Here is a 22886-nt window from a genome sequence, read left to right on the forward strand (position 1 = left end):
ATTTGACCAAAAAGTAAAAAATTTTTTTTTGGAAAAAGGAATACTTCAGTCAATTTAGATCTCCCAAATTAGCAAAAATTAACTTTGAAAATGTACAACTACAAGCAGAGAAATGTATTCTTTTCCAAAGTCAGAGTTGTTTTTGCAAGCAATTGATCTGGTTTCATCAAAAATCGCCATTTCAAAGTTTATTAGAACCGCGGAGACGTAAAAAAACCGGTTTCATGGAAGGATTATCAAATAAACCAAATTCACTATAGGAAAGTAATAACGGAAATCTTTTCTTATCCTTTTTATTTGTGATCTTTATGTTGTCAGCAGATCATTTGAACTAACATCTTCTATAATAAAATAGAAAAATTTGAGAGTTAGATTTTGTTGAGCACCAGGTTCGAAAAGTAAATTGAAAAGTTTATAACTTTTTTTGAAGATTAGAATAATAGACTAATTAGTTTTTGGATTGTGAAAAGCCTGGTATAAAAAATGAAGTGTCTTTTCGAAAGATGATAGAAAAGTTCACTTAAAAATTGATGAAACTCCATATCTCCGATTGATTTTCCGAAGAGTGAAAAAACCAAAGAATAAAATTTACTGAAAACCATTGTTCTTTAAAGCTACGGAATAAGAGCCTAAAAGGACAGCTTTTAACGTTTCCTTACATGTTAGGCACAAGTAGATGCAGAAGTGCAAAAGTGTCCGAAGTCAATAAAAATTGAGAACAATTAATTTTTATTTGCTACAAATTAAGGTTTCAAATTTGTTCCAAACCAAAATTATATTTGTTAATTTTAACTAAAACACATGCAAAATTTTGAAGAAACAGATACGCGCATAAAGCTCATGAAATCTCAAAATTCTATTTTTTTTTAAATTTTTAAATTTTAACTATTTTTTTTTCTTTATAGAATATGCGTTTTGCTTTTGTCTGCCTAAAAATGACAGCTCATTATTTGGTTCGAACAATAAAAGTAATTTTCTCTAATGCATTAAGTCGCTCTTTGCTATTGGATACTCCCAACGGTATTTTGACAGAAATTTTTGTTTCTTTGTGCAATTTTGAGAGCTATGTTGGATATTACTGTGCTACGCACAGACTGGTATGAGCAATCTTGTCTATAATATAAGCCCTTAAACTGGTTGTTTTCCAGTATATTAGTTTGTATTTGAAATAGCAAACATTTCCCGAAACACAGGTTGGAAGAATTGTAAAAACAAGAATTGTAAAAACTAAATATAATGATAAGAAAAGCAGAGGTTCAGTTGAGTTATTCAAATTTCAAAGCAACTTTTCTGTTTGATAGAAAAGTTTTTCAACTTAAAATGCGGTGATAAAAAAAATGCAGTGATAACAAGGAATATTCGATTTTCCAATTTTTTTATTTGGATTACTTTATCTTTGTCGATTAAAGATCTCCTGCTTTGATTGTCAAAAGTAAGGTTTCAATATGGCTTCAGTTACATGTCAGAAGTTGCTACCAAATTGGCATCAGGGTTAAAACTTTCGGACCTGGTTTCCCCATTTTAAATTTTTTTCATGACGATTAGTTTATTCCGCCGGAGATGGTTTTCACCCGAGGAATGCATTGTACCTTTCCGAAGTCAGCAAACTTTATGAATATTTTAAATATCAAAGGTAAGTCAACACCTACAAATTAAATAGAGATGTCAAATGAGACAGAGGCAGATGATCTTCCCAACTTGAGATTTCTAGATCAAACCCCTATTCTGAACAAACAGGACGCGAAGCGGGCCAAACCTGATTCAAGTCCAAGTTCAGATACCTTCGATGAAGATTTATTTTTATCTAAAATTGACAAAATGCTCGAAACCGGTATCAGCAGCATCATTCCTGCTTGTATTAGTCAAATTATCACTCAAGTTCGAACGGAAATTCAAGTAGCTATTCCAAGTGCAGTGAAGCAAGCAGTAGAACAGGTCAAAGAGGAAATGAAAGCCGAAATTATCAAGCATATTGAGGACGACCTTTACTATCAAGAAGAACGCTGCAATGTAGCAGCAATGTCCCAAGCCGAAACTGTTGAAAATTATACAAGAAGGGACAACATCCGTATTAGTGGCGTTCAGGAAGACTTAGATCATACTGGTAATCGAAACGTACCAGAGAAAGATTCCGTGACCATCAAAAAAGTTATTGAAGTTGCAACATCAATAGGAGTGGAAGTCGACGAAAGGGACATCTCAACGGCACATAGACTCCCAGGCAGGAAAGCGGGTGAACGCGTTACTATTGCCCGTTTTGCTAGACGGTTGGTGAAAACGCAGATACTCCGAAACAAAAAGAAGTTGTCGGAAGTTGGAAGTAATGTAAAAATCTTCGAAGACATATCACCTGCTAGAGCAAAGTTTCTGGCAATGATGAAAAGAGATCCTAGGGTTGAATCAGCCTGGACAAGGGAGGGCACGATTTTTTACCTATGGAAAGAAAACAAAAGAGTGTACAGAGTGTTTGATCTGCTTGAAGCAGCCAGGAACCTGAATTATAATTTTTCAGACTTTGTTAAATGTTTCCAACCATCCAATAGCAATATTTTTTCCACCTCCTCGTGCAGTGACTTCACCTAAATCTAAAACTTCAAATTCTTGTTCACTTACTATTCTAAATTTAAACGTTCGCTCCTTAAAAAAACATATAGAGGACCTGGAAGCACTTGTACATAGTCTTGAGTCTCCACCTAATATTCTTTGCTTGACTGAAACTTGGCTATCTAAAAACGACGACCCAAAATCACTACTGGTAACTGGTTACCAAAATGTAGCTTCAAAAGTTCGTGACTCAAAAGGCGGTGGCATTATGATTCAACTAACAGCTAACTGCTCTATTCAAAAAGAACTGGATTGCGTGATCGAGGAGTCTTTATTTGCGACCATAGAAAACAAGGATACGAGTTCCGGCTAGTGGTAATATACAACAAACCAAGAGCAAATAAACTTGATTTTGTGGACTTAGTAGAAGAAGTTTTGGGAAATTTAAATTCCAAATGCTTGCCAACTGTAATATGTGGGGATATTAACATTGATACGATGAAACAAAATTTGCTCACGAAAAAATATAAAAACGCCATTCATTCAAATGGCTTTTTTATAACACCCAATAAACCCACCCGTGTTACAGAAAAATCAGCAACTTGCTTAGACCACTTCATTTTTCAAAATTTGATAGGGGATGTTCACATACTTGAAAATCAAAGCTTTTCAGACCATTTTCCTGTTACGTTGAAGTGGACAGTGAAAGCAAATGACCTGGAAAGCAAAATTGTAAGGGATACATCATTTCTTCGTAACTGCAGTATTGTTGAAAAATACTTATCTGCCTTGAGTCACGAACTTTGTAATGTTTTTTCAGCACACTGTGGTTGTGCAAATTCATGCTTTAGTGCCTTTCATCACATTTTTCTAACCGTTACTGAGCAGTACGCTCCACTAAAACGTATCACCCCGCACAATCGAAATTCTACACCTAAATGGTTCGACAACAAAACAAAAAATATAGGTACGCAGCGGAATCTTATTCACAGGAAATGGAAAGCAGACAAGTCAAATGGCTCTCTGCGCAAGAAGTTTACAGATATTAGACTTCAATTGGAAAAAAGTATTAGAACGGCGAAAAAGGTATAGTATCGAAACATGTTCGAAAAATGTATCGGAGACTCAAGACAAACATTTAAACTTTTAAATGAGCTGTCAGGAAAACATTTGGTAAATAATGCAGTTCCAAAGCTTTCCTCGTGCATGTCGGATACTGCACCTAACTCATCTAATCTTCAAGTAGCTGAGAAATTTAATGAGTTTTTTGCTAGTTTTGGCAAAAATATTCAGCGCAGTATTCCTTCCGAGGCAGTCACACCCCTGACTGATGTTAATATGACATTGAGAGTATATCCAGTTTCTGATACTGAGATAAGTGCAATTATTGATTCACTTCCGGACAAATCTTCATCCGGTGAAGATGAGATTAGTAATATTGTAGTGAAGACAACAAAATCTGTTGTCACGAAATACCTCACATCGTTAATTAATCAATCATTTCGTGAAGGAGTTTTTCCCACTGAGCTCAAAAAAGCAAAAATCATTCCCTTGCATAAAGAGGGATCAAGACTAGAGGAGAACAATTATAGGCCAATTTCTCTGTTAAATGTTTGGAGTAAAATATACGAGCGGGCAATGTTCTCTAGAATTTACGAATACCTGGAACATTTTAATCTTCTCTATCGCAAGCAATTTGGTTTTCGCAAAAAGCATTCCACCATAGATGCATTGGCAGAATTAACTGAAAAAATAAGAGTAAGCCAATTCAAAGTTGTCAACTTTTTTCTGGATCTACAGAAGGCATTTGATACACTAGATCATCAAATATTGCTCCGTAAGCTCGAAAGTTATGGTATTCGTCATAAGTGCCTAGAATGGTGTAAAAGCTATTTATCTAATAGAACTCAGAGAGTTTTCTTGGCCGGTGTGACATCAACTTCGTTAAATATAACTTGTGGTGTCCCTCAGGGCTCCATACTTGGACCACTGTTGTTTTTAATTTATATAAACGATTTACCAAGAGTGTGTAATCAACTTAGTGTCCATCTTTTTGCTGACGACACCAACCTTTGCAGTTTAGGTTGCTCAAGAATAGCTATCCAAGATGACTTAGATAGTGTAGCCGCTTGGTTAACTGCAAATAAACTTTAAGCTCAATATGCTAAAAACGGTTCAATTAAATTTAAAAACAAGTGCTTCCAGTGAGCGATTCCACATCAGAAGAAATTAAATTGGAACCATCGTGTAAATATTTAGGCATAATAGTTGATTCAAAGTTGTTGTTTAGCTCTCATATAGATCTTGTCATAGGAAAACTTAGTAGGCAATGTGGTATAATATCAAAATTAAGACACTTCGCTCCAAGGTACCAGTTAATAGAATGTTACAAGAGTATCATATGTCCTATCATACAATATGGAATTTTGGTGTATGGATGCTCTAGCTTCACGTCTTTAGCTCCAATCCATCTGCTACAGAAGAAAATTCTTAAATTAATTTACTTTAAGAGTCGGTTCGATCAAAGCGAGGATCTATTCTGTGCAAACAAAATTCTAACAGTTTTTGAATTACATGTATATGAGCTGCTTAAGTTTGTTTTAAAATCGATTAACAGTTTCCATGCCGAAGACTATCTAAACAGTATGTTTCAGTTTGAAAGACATTTTTTAACGACAAGACGAGCAAAACACATGTTACTAAAAGTGCCGTTATGCAGATCTAAATTGGAGCAAAATTCGATAAGTCGTCGGGCTTCAACATTATTCAATGTTTTGAAAATTTAAGGACTCTTGCATGACTCTATCGGGAGCTCAACCTATAGCCAAATATCAATGACCTATCATAATTTAAAAGAATCTTATATTCTTGGAAATGAGGAACTCATTCGAAAAGTGTTTTTCTGCTAAATTTCCAGAACCCTGTAATTCTAGATGCTTTCTTTACAAAATAACAAAAATCTACGCAAAAATTGTGGCGGTGCCTTCGTAGAAGGCACCGCGATTCGTTTTTTGCTGTCAAAATTTGATTTTTCTAAATTCTAAAGATAGTTTTTAACAATGTTTCTTCAATTCGAGTCTTTTTTATATAAAGAACTTATTTTTCTCTTCTTTTTTTCAAAGTTGGCGAAGTCTGGATGTTCGCTTGTGCATGCAAAAATATGCCATAGAAGAGGGCATCCAGTAGTGAATTGTTCAAAGTTACCTTTTAAGTTCTGTGTTACGTTTTTGAATCATTGTTAAGAAATGAAAAAAAAAATTTTGAAAAATGTTAATAAGTTTATCATCTATGTTGTATACATCTGGGCACGCTGTGAAGTAGGTCAAACGACCTCGTTGCGTGTCCTTTCCTTGCTTGAAGATAAATAATACTATGCTGATCGTTCTGCTGTACTTTGCTATTCTATTGTAAACTTCGTTGTTTTTTTTTCTACTAAATCTATGCTGTTCTATTTATACTATACAAGCAAGGATAAATTAACTCTCTCTCTCTCTCTCTCTCAAATCAAAGTTCAATTTTTGAGGCAATATTAATCCAACTTACAATCTTTATTTTTATTGTGAAACTAGAATGGAGTTCATCATCTTTGCATTGGAATTTCTGGTAAGTGAACGTTGTTTCATCTGAAGTTCATAGGTAGGTGAGAGCACCAGTTTCAGCAATTTGGTAACAAGTTGTAGAAATACTGCCTCAAAAATTGAATTTTTACTTCCTAAAACTAGGGGATGCTAACTTACTTTTGATGTTCAGTATAGTTGCGAAGTACCTGTTTTATTTCGCGGGCCATTTGACGGCGTTTGGAATGATTTGTTGCACTTGCTGAACTCTAGATTTTACCGCCTAACAATTTCCTCATTTTAAAAAGTAACAATAAATAGATAGAAAATTTTTTATCTAGTTCATATGTTACGAATATTGTTTCCTTATATTCAATATGAGCAGAGTATTTGCTTGCAAACTCTCGCCCAATAAAGTTGCCTTTAGATAATCCAAAGAAATCAAATCTGGCAAATAAAATTTTTTATAAGATTGAAGATTCTGTTCTAAGCACAGACTCACAGGAGCCGTGAGACCTAAAAAGTGACGTGATAGCCCAGAGGTAAGGTGTGTGATTCACGCGCCAGTGATTGAGAGTTCAATCCCCTGCCGCCGTGAAGCTGTCGGTGTGAGGATTAGTTAGCTCTTACTTAACCATAGCTTCAGATTGACCATAGCCTGACCAATGTTGGCTGCAATGATGGTACCACGTGAAAGTTTCAGACGCAAAAAAAGTGGCCATAGTCACCAAAAAAGAGCAATGCAGCTCATAAAAGATCAGTCTGAATTGGAATAATAAGAGCAGCTGAGAAAATATAAAAAGTTCTATTGATCTGGCATCTCTTACAGGTCAAGCAGTTTCCTCCATCCAGAAAACCTCATTGACAGGTATCCCAAAGCTATAGAAGCGGTTCCTCGAACATGCACATCTGTTGATTTCATAACTAGATTTGCCAAATGTTTAACCACGTCTATAGCAATCATTGCCTCTGGAATTCCAGCGTCAGTCGTGCGAGCAAGACGGCAGATACATTCACACACGAATACCTGAACTTCTAAGTCCTGCGATTTCTCCAAAAGTGAAATGAGTGCCTGAATGCCCTCGGCTGCGCAAACTGCGGGATCTTCGTCTTCTATTATTTTTGATAGAATCACTACCTAGAAGAGAGCTGTGAATTTGTATGAACGCCATTTAAGATTACAGTCATTGAAAATGTTCGTTCTAGAATATGTATCGTAGAAACATCAGTTTTTAATCCCACAAGTTTGTTGTTTGGATCTATTCCTTCCAACACCCCCCCCCCCCCCCCAAAGCTTAGTGGGTATAAACCTTTTACGCGCCCCTCAGGCGCAAGTTCTTTTTTTACATTGTAACTTGAAATATAATAACGCAATTTGTTATAGGAGGGGACGAATGAAAACACTGGAGTGGGGGGGGGAGGGACAGAAAGAATGTACCCGTCTATGACTCTTTTTCAATGTTCCAAGATTCTTAAATTTGTGTAGGCATGGAAAAAATCATTGACGTTGCAAATGAGACGTTTTTTATTTACTTCATCTAATACTAGCCTGATAAGCCGCATTGCACTGCACCATTGGCTCCTCTTTAGAGAGCAGCATGTGTTTGAAGTATTTGTACTTGAGTGCTCTGTAGCGAGATATCTGGACCTGTTCCTGGACGTTATTGTAAGCAAAACATGCCAGGGCTGTTCCCACTTTGGCTCTCTGGTGCATGTCTGGTGTGGATAGGAGGTACAACAGAGGTGCGTAGGTGAAGGCGTTGTCTTCTTCGAAATGGGTGTGGAAGTTTTGGATACCTTTAATTGAACAGTTATTTATAAGTGGAATTAGACTGAAAACAGACTTAGACTGAAATTAGACTTCTAATATTAGTCACATAGTAGTTCAAAACGTTAATGATTTTTAATAGCCGCACAGCGATAGCTGGGGCTATTATTGGCCTTCTCTTGGTTGTTTACGACTCGAAGAGGAGTATTGGTTTTCTTAAGGTTTTTTTTTACCGGAAGTACTATTTGTTCAGACGATGTTTTGACCTAAAAGAGAAAGCGAGTAAAATTGCAGTGTGAACTAATTTTTTCTGAGCGAGAGAAGTTTTTTGATCATGCGCTGCGTTTAGTGAATGACTTTTTGACATTGAAGAGTAGTTTTTGACTGAATGGCACATATAGATAACGGTTTTTAGCCGTTTTTTCGTCTAAGTGGCCCAATTTTTTTGCTTTTAATTTGGTTCCTTGTAGAAATAAATTTTATTCGATACTATATTGAATTGTCAACCTCGGAAATTGATTCCACAGTGTTTTTCAGAGCCTGAAAATGCGTTTCAAGTTGAAAATTGGCACATAATTCTTGATTTTTTGGTTAATTTTTGGCTTTTTTCTTTTAATTTCTTCTTTTTTGGATCTTTTAACCGTCTTTTTGTCAAAAATTAGTTAATATCGCAATTTCTTTTTGATAATTTCTATACTCAATGCCTCCTTCTACCTCGATGTAATTTTGTTCCATAAAATTGTGCATATGCTAATCCGATTTTGGTAGTTTTTTTTCAAATTTTCGTCAGTTTTTCGTTTGTATTTTGGTTGTAGTTTTTTTTGTGCAACATGAGGGACATTATTTTCGTTCAATGAAAATTCAATCATTTTTTGGCGTTAAGTTTTGAGAAATCGGGTAAAACTTTCAGAAATGCAGTCTTAACTTAAAAGTTCTTTGACCATTTTTTTTGCAAAATGTTTCTTATTTATGAATTCTCCTTTTTCCTATTTTTTCGTCTCTTCAGGAGGATAGATCTGTGTATCAGATGACTACTTATCTTTTCTCTGTCTTGAATGCTGAGCAATGAAATGTATTCGTTTTTCTTGAATTTTTTAAATTAATTTTTAACTTTCAAAAATCAAGAAAGTCTTTTTGTTACGGTGTTCCTTACATTGTGCCCATATTCTTCACATTTTAGTTAGTATAATTCTAGCTTTGTCCTGGCACCTAAATTTATTGTCGGTATATTGATTTTTTCAGTTGTAAAAAATGAACGATTTCAGCTTTTTCTTAGATTTTCGTCATTTCTTTGGTGTGCAATTGATTTCATTCAACAAAGGCAGTACTGAGAGTTTGATAACAAGCTTTTTCCAAAATTTTCACTTTTGACCATTTACTGCAGCTTTCTTCCGGCCTTGGTAATAATTTAAACGATTTTTTGCCTTTGAATTTTCTTCTGCTGCTTATGTCTTTTCTATGATCAATTTTATTTTAGATCTAGTATGAAGTCATGTTGTCTAGCTTATGTACAAAAAGGAACAGTATGTGTGTGTTGTTTATTGTCTTAATCGCAGTGATAAGAAGTGCAATTATAGGTGTTTTCTGTTTCTTAAATTTGAGCTTTCTTTTTTTGAAAAGATTTAACTTAGTTTCTAAGATTATTATCTGCCGTTTGCTTTCGCGATCTTTTTCAGATTAGAATCATGAATTATTTGAGGGCTATTCATAACCTTGCCAGCTTTTTCAGACTATCAGATTTTTGACCACCTTAATTATTTTGGATTTTTCAACGTTACCAAACGTTCTCAATAATATAAAATTTTGCTGCATTTTGTTTCTTGTTGACAGTGGTTTAAGTTTCATCAATTTTTACAGCAGACCTGGAGAGGTAGTGAGTTAATAGTTTAATACAAAATGTAGTGGCTTCCGCTGGAATAACGGTTTTGTTAGCAATGTTTTTACGCTTCGAGTCGCTTCCGGAATTCTTCCGGCTATGTTTTTTATTTCGTCGTCATGATTTTTGTTACGACCATATGACGTCACAGCCACTTTTTGTTCATTCGTTCATGCAATTTCAACTGATTAAGTTTTTGGTCACACTTGACTTACCTCACTCTCAAAAATGACTTCTTCACTTTGAAATTGACTTTTTTTACTTTAATTCAAATAGATAAGGTCAAATGGGTGTGTGTCACTCTAAATTAAGGTTATTTGAGAGCAGCTATTAGAGGCAGCAAAAACTTATGCAGATTTTAAATCAAAATATAACATATCAGCCTTCAATGAAAAGACGAATTTTTTGGTCTGTCTTTTTTACTGTTTTTTTAGACTGCCGATCTACAAATCTATTGCGGCTATTTTCTGGCAATCTGCCAGCTATGTTATAATTTTATATAATGTTATATTCTTAACTTTACATTGCCTCTTTTACCATTTGCTTCTTATTTTTATGTGTACCAGAGGAAATTAACAATGTTCTTTTTTCAAGTGGAATGTCAACTTTTTAGGGCCCGGTTGTAAGTGCCAAAGAGCCATAATCGACCGGAAGTTCAAAACTGTATAATTTTAATTTAAGTCAATTACTAGCATCCTTTGGATAATCTGATGGCAATTGTCGAAAAAAAGCTGGGAGTTTCAAATCGAGTAGGGTTTGAAGAGGCTCGTTCGTAAATTCTTCCGTTCAAAATGTTTCTGAAATTATATGAATACGATTTGCTTTTGCAACTAAAGGAAGTTCCAGTTTTCGGCAGATTGATTTGATGGTTGTTCCGACCCCCACTTATGGGGGGAGGAACTATATACTCAAATGGGTTTTTTTTATGTTCAGACAATTTTGGCCGATCGATATATTCATCGTAGAGATATGTGAGTGGTATTTTTAAAAAGCTCGTCCAGCGTAGAGTTAGGAATTTAGAAGATTTTTTTGAATTACGTTTTCCCCAGGATTTAGAGGTTTAAAGTTTTGCGTGAACACAGGGCATTTGGCATGATTTTGTTCACATTTAGCTTAATTTTCGTTCAAATTAAGAGTTTTTCTATCAAAATATCAATTCAAGACTACATTTCACGCTACTAAATGAAACATTTTTTCATTCCCAATAGACGAAAGGCGACAAAAATGCTAGTTTTGGTCTCATGGGTAAGTTTAATATATAAAAAATCTCGAATTCTCTTTGAGAGCTGTTTTTTTGAAAGTTTTTGCATTTTTTACAGTCAAATGAAGCCCAATGAACAAAAATTTCGTTTTCGACGGATCGCGCCTGTTTTCTTTTGGCTTCTACTCTGACTTGTTGTAATTTTTTATGAAATTTTGATTTTCTTTTTGAGATTTTACTTATTTTTTGAAGTTCAATGGCATAGACTCGTTGATTAAGAGTGCAATAGGCTTCTTAATGAACTTTAAGTGAACCTATCTACTGCTTTGAGTGGACATCTAATGGCTGTTAAGACATTAAAATTATTTTTTTGAATTTTTTGGAACGTTAACCGATCTTAAACCTATTTTTTTTAACTCTGTCATTTTCAGTAATGACTTGAACTCCGTCCTTTCTACTGCAACCAAACTTAATCTGGCATCTTTTCAGGCATGTATTTGCTTCACGTTAATCGGTTTATCCGTTCATGTTTGAACCATTCAAACTCCTCTGCCTGCCCCTCACCCGCTACCTACACCACCCATGCCCACCCCAGCTACCCTCGTACGTACCTTCCGCGCCACTCCAAATGCCTCCCCTCTCCCACCACCACCCTCGAACTTACCCCCACAGCTCCTCCAACTTCCTGCCCTCGGCGGCACCTACCCCTACACCTATTTAACCTCGCCATTCTCGTAACCCCCAGCCCACCACCTACCTACCTTACCCCCTCACCTCCTACCTACACCACCCATGCCCATCCCAGCTACCCTCGTACGTACCACCCGCCTCACTCCAAATGGCTCCCCTCTCCCACCACCACCACCCGCGAACTTACCCCCACAGCCCCTCCAACTACGTACCCCCGGCGGCACCTACCCCTACACCTATTTAACCTCGCCATTCTCGTACCCCCCCCCCCCAGCCCACCACCTACCTACCCCCACCTACCTAGCTTCCTAACTAAAAATTGGTTGTTTCTCACTATATATTGCTCTTTTTTGTTTTTATTGGTCTGAAGTAGGTAAAACCTATTTTATTTTTTTTCATGACTCTTCGAGTCGTTTCTGGTATTCTACCAGCTATATTTTGTTATGCAAAATATTTGCGGGACTGTTTTAACTTTTCGAGTAATTTTTACGCCCTTGACTTTTTTGCTTTGCGTAATCTTAAGTTCTCTCTCATTCACAAGTGTAAGCAGCTAAACTCAAGTGCCGGCAGATTACTACTGAAAGTCAAATGAAAAGTGCTCCGAAATTGAGCATTTTTTCACTTCAAATTTTATGAGTGGGCATAGTGGTATACAGTAACCTCTAATTTCATCATTTAAAGCCCCCTGTAGTAATTCTAGTTACCCCAAATCCAACTGAGGCAGGCTGTAGTAGATTTAAACTCACACTAGTCGTCCAGGAGAAATTCTTCGTATGTAAGTCGGTTTTATTTTTTAAATCTTATTAGTAGTGTGTAATAACCTCAGATAGCGTTATTCGATGAGCAATTCGTGAGAGAGGAATTCGCCTGACGTTAGTCATTTGTTATCTTTTTCTGCTGATTTTTTTGCATAGAAGTTTTTAGGAGCTTTTATTGCTTTGCAATTTGAACGTTTTTCATGTTTTTGATGCTCCGAAACAATTTTGATGGCAACTTGTCTGCGGTCTAGTCCTACACATGATAAGGTTATATGCCTTTTGTTATTTTGTGGGTGTTAAACGACATGCTAATTAGAAGACACCCCTATTGGCCGAAAGGTTTCATCAGGACGAAGTGAAGATGACAAATCAGAATTAAAAAATTCAAATTGTTATTACAAACTTTGACTTAATTATGTTCGGCTGTAATAATTTCTTCGGTTGCGACGGATTCATATCAAGTCGCACGGGTCGTTGAGGCATGGCCACAATATTTATTTAGTAGTTATAGCCAATCAATGTCTGTTTTAAAAGTTAAGAACGCTGTTTTACCTGCTTGGTGCGCGTGTAATTTGCACGAAATATATATTTGCTTAATTGGCGTCCAAAAGGTATGTCATCTAATTTGTATGGTTTTGCCTCTAACTTCAAATTTCTCAATGCAAGTAAGAGATTTAGAGTACCTATTGCGACGTGGGAAAGTGTCAGGGCCGCCTCGATTTGAACTTCTTGTTTTTTGCCGTACTTCATGAGTGCCAACAAGAACCTGAAACATTATAGCTTAAAGTTGTTTCGCAATTAATGCGAAATTTTACTAAAATTACTGTATTGAATGAGCTGTATTTAAATTTGCTACCTTGTTTTTTATATATCCAACACGACCCCAACTTCACACAATGATGTCAGCAAAATCACACAATGATGACATTCACAGAATTTCCATTTACAGGGAAATCACTAAGAACAAAGTTTTCAGGTGTCTCAGGGAACAGGTCTCTGATAAATACCAAGGTTGAGGTGCCAGACGGAATTTACCTCTGATCAGATCCAAGTGAAACGCACACGGTGTGTTTGCAGGCCAAAATTACAGGGTCTGGGATTTGGTTCGAGCGCATTTAATAATGATCAGAGGTCAATTTCGGATGGCTTAGTGTGCTCAGGGGGCGAATTGAAGCGCAATTGAGTCTGATCAGAGCGCATTTTTTTCTTTCGATTTTTTAAAATTTTTGACTGAGATTTTGGCTCTGCCAAGAGGCAACAAAAGAGCAGCATTCTGATCAGAGACACATCTAGAGCCTGATTGCGCCGATAAGAACCAAAGGGGTCACGGTGTTTCGAGCGCACTTGAGTCTGATCAGTGGACACTTTCGCCTGGCACGGTCTGATCAGAGGTCACTTCCGGATGGCAACTTCGACCTGGGTACGTACTTATGTGAGCGAGAATCCAAAATATTCTTCTGGTTGCTTTTGACTGGCAACAGTCCGATTCCGACCACCATCTTCCTCATGGCTTTTATGCCTCCCATGACAATGTGCTCATCAGAATGGCGAAACAGTCTGGTTAGGGGAATAATACCCCCCTGTTGCCCGATTTCCTCCGCTTTCCCAAAGGGACCCTCACATGATAATGCGAGACCCTCGCTTGCTAGGAGCAGCAGTTCGTCTTCGTCAGTGGATAGATAGTCGAGGAACAGCCGGATTCCTATCAAGTCGCAGACGTGACGCTTGCGGTAGATGTCGGAGCCTAAAATAAATTGTTATTCAAATTTTTGCATCTTATGCACCCCATTTTTCTGCTCTTTTCTTCTCTCTGTTAAGCTTGAGCCCCCGTTAGATACTGACGAAGCCAGCCATTTGTGAATCGTTTGAGCGAGTTTCGCCCGAATTTGATTGGTTTGGTTTTGGTGTTACTAGCAAGTGGTATATTGATATCTTTTGTACCTTCAAAACGACGAAGTTGTCACTTAGGCTATTTTTAATTGCTGCCCTCATCTTCTCAGCCGGCTATTATAGCGCTCCTATTTTTACAATTCAAAGAATTTGAATTGTATTGGGGCGCTGTTTTTTTTAAGATCTGTTCACACATTTTCATGATTTTTGAAGTCAAATTGGAGTAGTGATTGGAGTAGGTCACGCCGAAACAGGAAGTGGAGCGAAAAAGCGAGTGGTTTTGCGGCGTAAAATTTTTCGCTCTAAATTTAAAGTAGAGTGAGAAAACGGTGTTTGAACAAAAATTCGCTCTCTCGCTAGTTGTTTTTAGTTCACATGCGGCAATTTCATTTCGATTTTTAGTTTTTCGATTTTTTGGATCGGATTTTTTTCTAAATGGTTTTCGCAATCCATTCATAGTCCGTTCTTGATCTAGTTTTCTGTTTAGTCAAGGAAAATTCTTTGAATTGTACGTCAGGACATGTCCTGCTATGTTTTTTTTTTTTACTTCGTCAAACTTTTTTTCGCTTTACACATTTTGCCGCTTTTTCAACATTTTCTGTGAAATCTTTTTGACTTCTCTAAGCTAGTTTCTTTCTTCTGTCATTCTGCTCAAAGTCCTTTTAAACAGCAGCTGCTCAGCAAGGCAATTCAAAATGAAGAGAGTCAGTATAAAAAAAATCAAAGTCAGAATTAGAAACGGGATAAACCCATAAAGCCCATTTTTAGATGACCGGTACTTGAACTTTGTTCTCATAAGTTTTAGTTATTATCTATAATGCTTATTGGTATTGATACTAGACCCTGTAGCCTCTCACTGAAAGAAAGGAGTATGTTCAATTACGAAATGACATCAAAATAAATCGCACTTAACAATGTTTATACAAAAATCAATTTTTGTTGATATTTTCTTTTCTTTCAATCCCAATAGAGTTATGGAGTCAACGGCGGCTTTTTTCCGGCAATCTGCCGGGAATGTTTTGAATGAGTTGACGAAGATGTCAATCAATTTGCAGCGACTAAGTGAACCTGGTTCGACCATCTAGAGAGATTGCAATCGTTGTAATGCACTTACATTAGGTATAGCTGTTAGTTTTTAATTGATCATGAATGAGAACGAAGTGTGAAGCAATAATTGTCAACGCGTTTGTCTTTTTTATGCAAAATTTTTGCTTGGCCGTGTTTGCACTTTTGTTCTAGAACATTAATTCGATTTCACTTCTTGGGTGACTTTTTCACGCTTGTTTTCTTGATTTTCGCTTGATCGTAATTACACTTACTCAGAATTTAAGTCTGTTGCTAGAACTAAATCGATTTAAGATATACCACAAGGTGCTGAAACCCGATTGGCCGTTGATCGAGTCGAGCCCTCCGAGTTTGAGGGTTTGAGCTCCCTCCCTATTTGGAAATTTTTGCACCCATAAAAATTCATCTAGGCTACGACACCTTCTGAATCATTTTGCAGAGTGAGAAAACGGTGTTTGAACAAAAATTCACTTTCTCGCTAGTGGTTTTTTGTTCACATGCGTCAATTTCATTTTGATTTTTAGATTTTTCGATTTTTTGGTTCGGATTTTTTTTCTAAATGGTTTTCCCAATCCATTCACAGTTCATTATTGTTCTAGTTTTTTGTTTCAGCCAAATTCCCATTTCTCGCTACTGGTTATTTTTCCACAAGCGGCATTTTGACATTGATTTTCTTTTTATTGATTTGTCTTTTCTTATTTTTTCGATCTGATGTTTTTCGAAATGGTTTTCCCAATTCACTCAAAGTCCGTTCAAGGTCGTTTCTTTGTTTAGTTAAGGAAAATTCTTTGAATTGTACGTCAGGACTTGTCCTGCTATGTTTTTTTTCGTCAAACTTTTTTTCGCTTTACACTTTTTGCCGCTTTTTCGACATTTTCCGTGAAATCTTTTTGACTTCTTTAAGCTAGTTTCTTTCTTCTGTCATTCTGCTCAAAGTCCTTTTAAACAGCAGCTGCTCAGCAACGCAATTCAAAATGAAGAGAGTCAGTATAAAAAAATAAAGTCAGAAATAGAAACGGGATAAACCCATAAAGCCCATTTTTAGATGCCCTGTACTTGAACTTTGTTCTCATAAATTTTAGTTATTATCTATAATGCTTATTGGTATTGATACTAGACCCTGTAGCCTCTCACTGAAAGAAAGGAGTATGTTCAATTACGAAATGACATCAAAATAAATCGCACTTAACAATGTTTATACAAAAATCAATTTTTGTTGATATTTTCTTTTCTTTCAATCCCAATAGAGTTATGGAATCAACGGCGGCTTTTTTCCGGCAATCTGCCGGGAATGTTTTGAATGAGTTGACGAAGATGTCAATCAATTTGCAGCGACTAGGTGAACCTGGTTCGACCATCTAGAGAGATTGCAATCGTTGTAATGCACTTACATTAGGTATAGCTGTTAGTTTTTAATTGATCATGAATGAGAACGAAGTGTGAAGCAATAATTGTCAACGCGTTTGTCTTTTTTATGCAAAATTTTTGCTTGGCTGTGTTTGCACTTTTGTTCTAGAACATTAATTCGATTTCACTTCTTGGGTGACTTTTTCACGCTTGTTTTCTTGATTTTTGCTTGATCGTAATAACACTTACTCAGAATTTAAGTCTGTTGCTAGAACTAAATCGATTTAAGATATACCACAAGGTGCTGAAACCCGATGGGCCGTTGATCGAGTCGAGCCCTCCGAGTTTGAGGGTTTGAGCTCCCTCCCTATTTGGAAATTTTTGCACCCATAAAAATTCATCTAGGCTACGACACCTTCTGAATCATTTTGCAGAGTGAGAAAACGGTGTTTGAACAAAAATTCACTTTCTCGCTAGTGGTTTTTTGTTCACATGCGTCAATTTCATTTTGATTTTTAGATTTTTCGATTTTTTGGTTCGGATTTTTTTCTAAATGGTTTTCCCAATCCATTCACAGTTCATTATTGTTCTAGTTTTTTGTTTCAGCCAAATTCCCATTTCTCGCTACTGGTTATTTTTACACAAGCGGCGTTTTGAGCTGATTTTCTTTTTATTGATTTGTCTTTTTTCATTTCGATCTGATGTTTTTCGAAATGGTTTTCCCAATTCACTCAAAGTCCGTTCAAGGTCTAGTTTCTTTGTTTAGTCAAGGAAAATTTTTTGAATTGTACGTCAGGACTTGTCCTGCTATGTTTTTTTTACATCGTCAATTTTTTTTCGCTTTACACATTTTGCCGCTTTTTCGACATTTTCCGTGAAATCTTTTTGACTTCTCTAAGCTAGTTTCTTTCTTCTGTCATTCTGCTAAAAGTCCTTTTAAACAGCAGCTGCTCAGCAACGCAATTCAAAATGAAGAGAGTCAGTATAAAAAAATCAAAGTCAGAAATAGAAACGGGATAAACCCATAAAACCCATTTTTAGATGCCCGGTACTTGAAATTTGTTCTCATAAGTTTTAGTTATTATCTATAATGCTTATTGGTATTGATACTAGACCCTGTAGCCTCTCACTGAAAGATAGGAGTATGTTCAATTACGAACTGACATCAAAATAAATCGCACTTAACAATGTTTATACAAAGATCAGTTTTTGTTGATATTTTCTTTTCTTTCAATCCCAATAGAGTTATGGGAATCAACGGCGGCTTTTTTCCGACAATCTGCCGGGAACGTTTTGAATGAGTTGACGAAGATGTCAATCAATTTGCAGCGACTAGGTGACCCTGGTTCGACCATCTAGAGATTTTGCAATCGTTGTACTTCACTTACATTAGGTATAGCTGTTAGTTTTTAATTGATCATGAATGAGAACGAAGTGTGAAGCAATAATTGTCAACGCGTTTGTCTTTTTTATACAAAATTTTTGCTTGGCCGTGTTTGCACTTTTGTTCTAGAATATTAATTCGATTTCACTTCTTGGGAGACTTTTTCACGCTTGTTTTCTTGATTTTTGCTTGATCTTAATTTTACTTACTCATAATTTATGTCTGTTGCTAGAACTAAATCGATTTAAGATATACCACAAGGTGCTGAAACCCGATGGGTCATTGATCGAGTCGAGCCCTCCGAGTTTGAGAGTTTGAGCTCCCTCCCTATTTGGAAGTTTTTGCACCCATAAATTCATCTAGGCTACACCTTCTGAATCGTTTTGCAGAGTGAGAAAACGGTGTATGAACAAAAATTCGCTTTCTCGCTAGTGGTTTTTTGTTCACATGCGTCAGTTTTGTTTTGATTTTTAGTTTTTTTTCGATTTTTGGATCGGATTTTTTTCTAAATGGTTTTCCCAATCCATTCACAGTTCATTATTGTTCTAGTTTTTTGTTTCAGCCAAATTCCCATTTCTCGCTACTGGTTATTTTAACACAAGCGGCGTTTTGACATTGATTTTCTTTTTATTGATTTGTCGTTTTTCATTTCGATCTGATGTTTTTCGAAATGGTTTTCCCAATTCACTCAAAGTCCGTTCAAGGTCTAGTTTCTTTGTTTAGTCAAGGAAAATTTTTTGAATTGTACGTCAGGACTTGTCCTGCTATGTTTTTTTTACTTCGTCAAACTTTTTTCGCTTTAAACATTTTGCCGCTTTTTTTCGACATTTTCCGTGAAATCTTTTTGACTTCTCTAAGCTAGTTTCTTTCTTCTGTCATTCTGCTCAAAGTCTTTTTAAACAGCAGCTGCTCAGCAACGCAATTCAAAATGAAGAGAGTCAGTATAAAAAAATCAAAGTCAGAAATAGAAACGGGATAAACCCATAAAACCCATTTTTAGATGCCCGGTACTTGAAATTTGTTCTCATAAGTTTTAGTTATTATCTATAATGCTTATTGGTATTGATACTAGACTCTGTAGCCTCTCACTGAAAGATAGGAGTATGTTCAATTACGAAATGACATCAAAATAAATCGCACTTAACAATGTTTATACAAAGATCAATTTTTGTTGATATTTTCTTTTCTTTCAATCCCAATAGAGTTATGGGAATCAACGGCGGCTTTTTTCCGACAATCTGCCGGGAACGTTTTGAATGAGTTGACAAAGATGTCAATCAATTTGCAGCGACTAGGGGACCCTGTTTCGACCATCTAGAGATTTTGCAATCGTTGTAATTCACTTACATTAGGTATAGCTGTTAGTTTTTAATTGATCATGAATGAGAACGAAGTGTGAAGCAATAATTGTCAACGCGTTTGTCTTTTTTATGCAAAATTTTTGCTTGGTCGTGTTTGCACTTTTGTTCTAGAACATTAATTCGATTTCACTTCTTGGGCGACTTTTTCACGCTTGTTTTCTTTATTTTTGCTTGATCTTAATTACACTTACTCGGAATTTAAGTCTGTTGCTAGAACTAAATCGATTTAAGATATACCACAAGGTGCTGAAACCCGATGGGCCATTGATCGAGTCGAGCCCTCCGAGTTTGAGGGTTTGAGCTCCCTCCCTATTTGGAAGTTTTTGCACCCATAAAAATTCATCTAGGCTACGACACCTTCTGAATCATTTTGCAGAGTGAGAAAACGGTGTTTGAACAAAAATTCGCTTTCTCGCTAGTGGTTTTTTGTTCACATGCGTCAATTTCATTTTGATTTTTAGTTTTTTCGATTTTTTGGATAGGATTTTTTTCTTAATGGTTTTTGCCAATCCATTCATAGTCCGTTCTTGGTCTAGTTTTCTGTTTTAGCCAAATTCCCATTTCTCGCTACTGGTTATTTTTCCACAAGCGGCATTTTGACATTGATTTTCTTTTTATTGATTTGTCTTTTCTTATTTTTTCGATCTGATGTTTTTCGAAATGGTTTTCCCAATTCACTCAAAGTCCGTTCAAGGTCGTTTCTTTGTTTAGTCAAGGAAAATTTTTTGAATTGTACGTCAGGACTTGTCCTGCTATATTTTTTTTACTTCGTCAAACTTTTTTCGCTTTACACATTTTGCCGCTTTTTTTCGACATTTTCCGTGAAATCTTTTTGACTTCTCTAAGCTAGTTTCTTTCTTCTGTCATTCTGCTCAAAGTCCTTTTAAACAGCAGCTGCTTAGCAACGCAATTCAAAATGAAGAGAGTCAGTATAAAAAAATCAAAGTCAGAAATAGAAACGGGATAAACCCATAAAACCCATTTTTAGATGCCCGGTACTTGAAATTTGTTCTCATAAGTTTTAGTTATTATCTATAATTCTTATTGGTATTGATACTAGACTCTGTAGCCTCTCACTGAAAGATAGGAGTATGTTCAATTACGAAATGACATCAAAATAAATCGCACTTAACAATGTTTATACAAAGATCAATTTTTGTTGATATTTTCTTTTCTTTCAATCCCAATAGTTATGGGAATCAACGGCGGCTTTTTTCCGACAATCTGCCGGGAACGTTTTGAATGAGTGGACAAAGATGTCAATCAATTTGCAGCGACTAGGGGACACTGGTTCGACCATCTAGAGATTTTGCAATCGTTTTAATTCACTTACATTAGGTATAGCTGTTAGTTTTTAATTGATCATGAATGAAAACGAAGTGTGAAACAATAATTGTCAACGAGTTTGTCTTTTTTATGCAATATTTTTGCTTGGTCGTGTTTGCACTTTTGTTCTAGAACATTAATTCGATTTCACTTCTTGGGCGACTTTTTCACGCTTGTTTTCTTTATTTTTGCTTGATCTTAATTACACTTACTCGGAATATAAGTCTGTTGCTAGAACTAAATCGATTTAAGATATACCACAAGGTGCTGAAACCCGATGGGCCATTGATCGAGTCGAGCCCTCCGAGTTTGAGGGTTTGAGCTCCCTCCCTATTTGGAAGTTTTTGCACCCATAAAAATTCATCTAGGCTACGACACCTTCTGAATCATTTTGCAGAGTGAGAAAACGGTGTTTGAACAAAAATTCGCTTTCCCGCTAGTGGTTTTTTGTTCACATGCGTCAATTTCATTTTGATTTTTAGTTTCGATTTTTTGGATAGGATTTTTTTCTTAATGGTTTTCCCAATCCATTCATAGTCCGTTCTTGGTCTAGTTTTCTGTTTAGTCAAGGAAAATTCTTTGAATTGTACGTCAGGACTTGTCCTGCTATGTTTTTTTTGCTTCGTCGAAGTTTTTTTTCGCTTTAAACATTGTGCCGCTTTTTCGACATTTTTCGTGAAATCTTTTTGACTTCTCTAAGCTAGTTTCTTTCTTCTGTCATTCTGCTCAAAGTCCTTTTAAACAGCAGCTGCTCAGCAACGCAATTCAAACTGAAGAGAGTCAGTGTAAAAAGATCAAAGTCAGAAATAGAAACGGGATAAACCCATAAAGCCCATTTTTAGATGCCCGGTACTTGAACTTTGTTCTCATAAGTTTTAGTTATTATCTATAATGCTTATTGGTATTGATACTAGACCCTGTAGCCTCTCACTGAAAGACAGGAGTATGTTCAATTACGGAATGACATCAAAATAAATCGCACTTAACAATGTTTTTACAAATATCAATTTTTGTTGATATTTTCTTTTCTTTCAATCCCAATAGAGTTATGGGAATCAACGGCGGCTTTTTACGGCAATCTGCCGGGAATGTTTTGAATGAGTTGACGAAGATGTCAATCAATTTGCAGCAACTAGGTGACCCTGGTTCGACCATCTAGAGAGTTTGCAATCGTTGTAATGCACTTACATTAGGTATAGCTGTTAGTTTTTAATTGATCATGAATGAGAACGAGATGTGAAGCAATAATTGTCAACGCGTTTGTCTTTTTTATGCAAAATTTTTGCTTGGCCTTGTTTGCACTTTTGTTCTAGAACATTAATTCGATTTCACTTCTTGGGTAACTTTTTCACGCTTGTTTTCTTGATTTTTGCTTGATCTTAATTGCACTTACTCAGAATTTAAGTTTGTTGCTAGAACTAAATCGATTTAAGATATACCACAAGGTGCTGAAACCCGATGGGCCATTGATCGAGTCGAGCCCTCCGAGGTTGAGGGTTTGAGCTCCCTCCCTATTTGGAAGTTTTTGCACCCACACCTTCTGAATCATTTTGTAGAGTGAGAAAACGGTGTTTGAACAAAAATTCGCTTTCTCGCTAGTGATTTTTGTTCACATGCGGCAATTTCATTTCGATTTTTAGTTTTTCGATTTTTTGGATGGGATTTTTTTCTAAATGGTTTTCGCAATCCATTCATAGTCCGTTCTTGTTCTAGTTTTCTGTTTAGTCAAGGACAATTCTTTGAATTGTACGTCAGGACTTGTCCTGCTATGTTTTTTTTTACTTCGTCGAACTTTTTTTCGCTTTACACATTTTGCCGCTTTTTCGAAATTTTTCGTAAAATCTTTTTGACTTCTCTCAGCTAGTTTCTTTCTTTTGTCATTCTGCTCAAAGTCCTTTTAAACAGCAGCTGCTCAGCAACGCAATTCAAACTGAAGAGAGTCAGTATAAAAAAATCAAAGTCAGAAATAGAAACGGGATAAACCCCTAAAGCCCCTTTTTAGATGCCCGGTACTTGAACTTTGTTTTCATAAGTTTTAGTTACTATCTGTAATGCGTAATGGTATTGATACTAGACCCTGTAGCCTCTCACCGAAATACAGGAGTATGTTTAATTACGA

At 36.2% G+C, this 22886-nt stretch overlaps 2 protein-coding genes across 2 annotated transcripts in view; one reads left to right on the forward strand and one right to left on the reverse strand.

Moving 5' to 3' along the window:
- The window catches only part of LOC142340716 (ras-related protein Rab-21-like), a 114291-nt gene that overhangs the window by 23328 nt on the left and 68077 nt on the right, over positions 1 to 22886 (forward strand). The window lies entirely within an intron of this gene.
- LOC142341450 (uncharacterized) overlaps positions 1 to 22886 on the reverse strand; it is a 34668-nt gene that overhangs the window by 996 nt on the left and 10786 nt on the right. Inside the window, exons 4-7 of the mRNA XM_075392403.1 lie at positions 13823 to 14138; positions 13078 to 13160; positions 7651 to 7898; positions 6929 to 7239 (exon numbers count right to left, since the gene is read on the reverse strand). Coding sequence (XP_075248518.1) covers positions 6929 to 7239; positions 7651 to 7898; positions 13078 to 13160; positions 13823 to 14138 — 958 coding nt within the window. The remainder of the gene's footprint in view (positions 1 to 6928; positions 7240 to 7650; positions 7899 to 13077; positions 13161 to 13822; positions 14139 to 22886) is intronic.

The sequence above is a fragment of the Convolutriloba macropyga genome, chromosome 6 (genome assembly GCF_964194025.1).
Source record: "Convolutriloba macropyga chromosome 6, txConMacr16.3, whole genome shotgun sequence".
Lineage (NCBI taxonomy): Eukaryota > Metazoa > Xenacoelomorpha > Acoela > Convolutidae > Convolutriloba > Convolutriloba macropyga.